Source organism: Brassica oleracea, chromosome C2 (genome assembly GCF_000695525.1).
Source record: "Brassica oleracea var. oleracea cultivar TO1000 chromosome C2, BOL, whole genome shotgun sequence".
Classification (NCBI taxonomy): domain Eukaryota; kingdom Viridiplantae; phylum Streptophyta; class Magnoliopsida; order Brassicales; family Brassicaceae; genus Brassica; species Brassica oleracea.
Window position 1 is genome coordinate 444,153 of NC_027749.1, and position 6,119 is coordinate 450,271.

At 37.6% G+C, this 6,119-nt stretch overlaps 1 protein-coding gene across 1 annotated transcript; it reads right to left on the reverse strand.

Annotated features, from left to right (window-relative positions):
• Window positions 1-484: 484 nt before the first annotated feature.
• Window positions 485-2,252, reverse strand: LOC106324990 (dof zinc finger protein DOF5.1). The gene is made up of 2 exons (XM_013763001.1): window positions 2,122-2,252; window positions 485-1,910 (listed from the first exon to the last, which is right to left on the reverse strand). Exons 1-2 carry the CDS (start codon window positions 2,173-2,175, stop codon window positions 753-755), a joined length of 1,212 nt encoding a protein of 403 aa, XP_013618455.1. The 5' UTR covers window positions 2,176-2,252; the 3' UTR covers window positions 485-752.
• Between the last annotated feature and the right edge of the window lie 3,867 nt (window positions 2,253-6,119).

Here is a 6,119-nt window from a genome sequence, read left to right on the forward strand (position 1 = left end):
GACCCAAAAGCTCACCACCAAGAATACTTAGCAATGATGATATGACTTAAAAGGAAACATAAAATACTAACAAATCGCCTACACTAGAATTCAGTCTTAACCAATATCCTTGTAATGGAGTATATAGTTAATTACTTAAATATATATACTGCAAAATTCGCAACAGAAAAATATTGTGACAGAACCTTAGAATGAAAATACAGCACCTGAAACTGTATTTTTGTTTCGACACAATTTACGATGGCAAATGTGTGATACTTTCTTTCTCATGGTATACTTGCACATTTACTGTGTCATTTCCAACATAAAGTGCATTACTGATATTAAGCCTTCTCGTAGCTTGAGATTATTAAGTTCATATAGTCGATCGATGCGAATTATATACTTTTCATTTTTGTGTTGCAATCTTATTTAGTTAGAGATTTTGAAAAAATGATGAGCAACAAGAGAATTAGTAAAAAATATATTTGATATAACGCTCGTAACTAATTTGAATACCGGACTACTCGAAGAAAATAAAATAGTATGCAATAGAAGAAGCCCTAATTTTAAACTTGAAAAACAACCAAGAGAATCCAAAAACCAAAAACAAATTAAAACCCCAAAACTAGTTGTAATATAATATTTTTTTTTTTAAAAACGAAAACCTACAAGATCGATCGATGTACTAACTTCGAACTAAGTACATAAGATCATAACACGCCCAATAAGAAATTAATAATAGTATCGCCATCACACATATTAGATTAAGATTATATATTGCTAGTAGAAGAAGAACTGAAGTTATTAGAGACATCACTCCACGAACTAGTTGTTGCGGCTGCGGTTGATGCTGCAGTCCCATGAATATTCCAAAGCTCTTGTTCGTTTCCAAAAAGTTGTCTAGACATGTTGAGTTGATTGTTACTATCTTCCATTTTCACTGAAGCTAACTGCGATGCTGTGGCTGTAACCATAGCTGACGAAGCAGAAGAAGAAGAAGAGGAAACAAGGTTATGGAAGATGTTCTTAGGTCGGTACTGACCCGATCCAGTGACTAATCCATAACCCGGATTCTGATGATCAAACGGGTATAACCCGGAAGATGAAGAAGTTTCTAAACCACCTAGCAAAGGAAGTTGGTGATGTGTTGCCGGGAACCTCCACTGGTCCAAACCGGTCAATATAGTCGAAGCTCCTCCACCACCGCTTCCGCCGCTGCTTCCACCGCCTGTATGATAAGAAGGAGCTGAAACTGCGCCGTATTGTAAGGTGAAGTTGTCGGTGAAGTCTGAAGGATGCATGAGCTTGAGAGGAGACAAAGATGATCCAAGTTCAAGTATGTTGTTGTTATTGTTGTTATGATCATGTCCGGGGATCAATCCAGCGTTGTAAGAAGATAGCAACGAGCTCAGAGAAGTCGAAGAAGGTGGTCCCATTTGATTATTAGCCATGGCTCGGTGGTGGTATTGGTCGTTGCTTGTGGTGCTATCTTGAGACTTACTGTTGCCGCTACTGCTGCTACCGCCGCTGTTTTTGGTTCTTTTGTTTCTACGGCAACCACCACCAACAGGAACGCTCCTTAGAGCACCGCCACGTGTCCAGTAACGGCGGCAGCCTTTGCAAAAGTGGCGAGGTTGAGTGAGATTGTAGTTGTTGAAGTAGCAGAATTTGGTGTTAGTTGAGTCACATCTTGGACATTTTAAGGCTGTTTCCGGCAGTGGTATGTTGGCTAGCCTTGCCCTTTCAGCCATCGAACCTGGCCGTATTAATCCTCCAGGTCCACCACCTCCTCCACCGTTACCATTGTTGTGAAGCGGTGGAGGGGTTTGTTGCGGTTGCGGTTGCGGTGGGAGGGGATGGTGAGGGAGGAATTGCTGGCTGATGTTGTTGTTTCCCGTGAATCCAACGGTGGTTGTGATTGGTTGATGCTAAAGAGAAGAAGAAAATGATTCAAAGAAGGTTTTAGAATTTGTGAAGGAAAGAAATTGAGTATATTCAAATTCAACCACAAAGATTAAAAGTGACAAAAGGAACACGAATATAATTATCCTCTTTTTCTTGTTTGTTTAATTCTCTCTTTCTTTTTTTTTAATTGATTCTTGAGTACGCACATAAATAATAAAACAACCAAGAACTTACTTGTTGTTGCCAGTTTGATGAATCAGGATAACTAGGAAATGAAGAAAAAACCATCTTTGATCTTTCTCCTTTGATGATCTCTTCTCTTTATTTTTTTCTTGTCTTTTTGTTTTTTTTTTTGTTTTTGAGCAAATAAAGCTTTAGAGAGAGAAAAGAAGTGGAGAGGAGAGCTTAGAGAAAGAGAGAAGGCAGAGGTAAAGGAAGAACCTTTATTCATATATATACATACACACGTATACATATGGTATATGTTTGGTTATCATATAATAAGATTTGAGTGTGTCCACAGTGCTATTGTGAGGCTCTTTCCGTTTTAGTATATTTTATGCATATTTGCTTAGGGTTTTGGGAAGGTGGAGGAGAGGGAGTAGGCCTAATTGCTTAACTCATAAGTTTCTTTGTGATTCTCTTTTTCTGGCAGTGCTGCTATTTCTGTACTGTGTGCGCTGTATACCAATACTAATTTTAAATATTGAATGAATATGTTATGAAAGGCAGTAGTTTATGTAATTTCGTGTATATAAAGGACAACACCAGTTTTAGACCCAAGAAGAAAGAATAACAATAACGAAACTATCCATATATGTCATGAACTTTAGAAATATTTTTCTTAGTTTGCAAATATCAATATAAGACAGTTAACATACTTTGTATATAGTTTAACTAATTAAGATGCGGATTTATATATATTCTTCTGTTGAATTGGCTATATATATATATATTTCAGCAAAAATCAACGATATTGTTGACAACGTGAAAAATATGATCTTCTTACAAGTACAAACTATTTCATGTCATGTATTATCATGAATGCACTACAAGAAAACAACGGCATACTGAGGGAAAAAATCGTCGGTATGTCGTCGGAATAGCGTTATTCCGACGACATACCGACGAAAAAAATCCTCGGAAATAACTCCTCGGAAATTCATATTTCCTCGGAAATCCCTCGGAAATTTCCGACGGAATTCCGAGGAAACCCTATTTCCTCGGAATTTCCTCGGAATATTCCGACGGATTGATGATTCCTCGGAATTCCGTCGGAAATTTCCGAGGGATTTCCGAGGAAATATGAATTTCCGAGGAGTTATTTCCGAGGATTTTTTTCGTCGGTATGTCGTCGGAATAGCGTTATTCCGACGACATACCGACGAAAAAAATCCTCGGAAATAACTCCTCGGAAATTCATATTTCCTCGGAAATCCCTCGGAAATTTCCGACGGAATTCCGAGGAAACCCTATTTCCTCGGAATTTCCTCGGAATATTCCGACGGATTGATGATTCCTCGGAATTCCGTCGGAAATTTCCGAGGGATTTCCGAGGAAATATGAATTTCCGAGGAGTTATTTCCGAGGATTTTTTTCGTCGGTATGTCGTCGGAATAGCGTTATTCCGACGACATACCGACGAAAAAAATCCTCGGAAATAACTCCTCGGAAATTCATATTTCCTCGGAAATCCCTCGGAAATTTCCGACGGAATTCCGAGGAAACCCTATTTCCTCGGAATTTCCTCGGAATATTCCGACGGATTGATGATTCCTCGGAATTCCGTCGGAAATTTCCGAGGGATTTCCGAGGAAATATGAATTTCCGAGGAGTTATTTCCGAGGATTTTTTTCGTCGGTATGTCGTCGGAATAGCGTTATTCCGACGACATACCGACGAAAAAAATCCTCGGAAATAACTCCTCGGAAATTCATATTTCCTCGGAAATCCCTCGGAAATTTCCGACGGAATTCCGAGGAAACCCTATTTCCTCGGAATTTCCTCGGAATATTCCGACGGATTGATGATTCCTCGGAATTCCGTCGGAAATTTCCGAGGGATTTCCGAGGAAATATGAATTTCCGAGGAGTTATTTCCGAGGATTTTTTTCGTCGGTATGTCGTCGGAATAGCGTTATTCCGACGACATACCGACGAAAAAAATCCTCGGAAATAACTCCTCGGAAATTCATATTTCCTCGGAAATCCCTCGGAAATTTCCGACGGAATTCCGAGGAAACCCTATTTCCTCGGAATTTCCTCGGAATATTCCGACGGATTGATGATTCCTCGGAATTCCGTCGGAAATTTCCGAGGGATTTCCGAGGAAATATGAATTTCCGAGGAGTTATTTCCGAGGATTTTTTTCGTCGGTATGTCGTCGGAATAGCGTTATTCCGACGACATACCGACGAAAAAAATCCTCGGAAATAACTCCTCGGAAATTCATATTTCCTCGGAAATCCCTCGGAAATTTCCGACGGAATTCCGAGGAAACCCTATTTCCTCGGAATTTCCTCGGAATATTCCGACGGATTGATGATTCCTCGGAATTCCGTCGGAAATTTCCGAGGGATTTCCGAGGAAATATGAATTTCCGAGGAGTTATTTCCGAGGATTTTTTTCGTCGGTATGTCGTCGGAATAGCGTTATTCCGACGACATACCGACGAAAAAAATCCTCGGAAATAACTCCTCGGAAATTCATATTTCCTCGGAAATCCCTCGGAAATTTCCGACGGAATTCCGAGGAAACCCTATTTCCTCGGAATTTCCTCGGAATATTCCGACGGATTGATGATTCCTCGGAATTCCGTCGGAAATTTCCGAGGGATTTCCGAGGAAATATGAATTTCCGAGGAGTTATTTCCGAGGATTTTTTTCGTCGGTATGTCGTCGGAATAGCGTTATTCCGACGACATACCGACGAAAAAAATCCTCGGAAATAACTCCTCGGAAATTCATATTTCCTCGGAAATCCCTCGGAAATTTCCGACGGAATTCCGAGGAAACCCTATTTCCTCGGAATTTCCTCGGGAAATTCCGAGGATTTCATTTTCCGTCGGAATGTCCGTCAGAATACCGCTGTTTTCTTGTAGTGATGTCCATGAAAGAGCTTTTAAAATCAGTGGCGTTGAAGACTAAATTCTTATGTATTTGTTTTTCTTGGACAAGTTATGATGTATCTAATTGTGCTCAAATGCAAAAAGGGAATTTGGTACATTTATTTTGGTGAGAACTTTAGTACATACACCGCAGAGTTGATTAATTAAGTAATCAGACATTTATCTTAATAATAATAACTAATTAAAGGGTGAGAAGGTTGGACTAAATGGGCCAACACTACTAATTAAATACTATACGGGATGACTATAAGAATTTGAGAATGAGTAGATTAAGTTAGTGAAAACCATTGTTAATTAGTACATATATAAAATGTGTATATAGTAACTAAATCAGTCCAACATTCTTCTGAAGTGTCCCCAACCAGTTTCGCTTTTGTTTCCCTCGAACTGCCGCGATGTCTCTTTATCTTTACTTTTTTTTTTCCAAAAAGAATATTTGTTTGATTTTTGCATGGAAATTAGGAATTTTGAATGTTTTTTTTCTTTTGAGAATCAGAATTTTGAATGTTTATAGCATACTTTTAACGACATGCCATTTAAACGCGTAAAAATAGTTATGTGAGAATCTGATTGATTGAGATTTAGATGAAGGTATAGGAATATGGGGAAACGAATAGTTACAATTTTAAATATTACTAAACAAACAATTTATATAACTAACTAATGCAGTAGTTAGAAACGTGTAAATTTATAAACGTTTTATGATCAGTTAGCTATCACGTATAATAATAACATATAACAATATATTATATAGTCATAGAATAATGTCAAAATCATAAATATTTTTGTAAAAAAAAATTAATTCAAATTGGTACTGAAAAACTATATGAAAACTGTATTATTATTTTTTTTTTAGATTGAAATTTATGATTTTAAAGAGAATTTTTTTGTATAGAGAAAGGTGGTCGAAGTCTATGAAATTGAATTTAAAATGTTAAATTGAGAAAATTTAGTTTGTTAGACTAAAGGAAATTAATAGACAAACATTTGTTGTTTTCAAGTCTCTCTCAAATGACACTAAACCAGCAGATGTATAAATTTATAGTATACCACAGTTATAGATCACTTGTTTCTTCTTTCATTGAGGAATTGGGCATATAGATAAT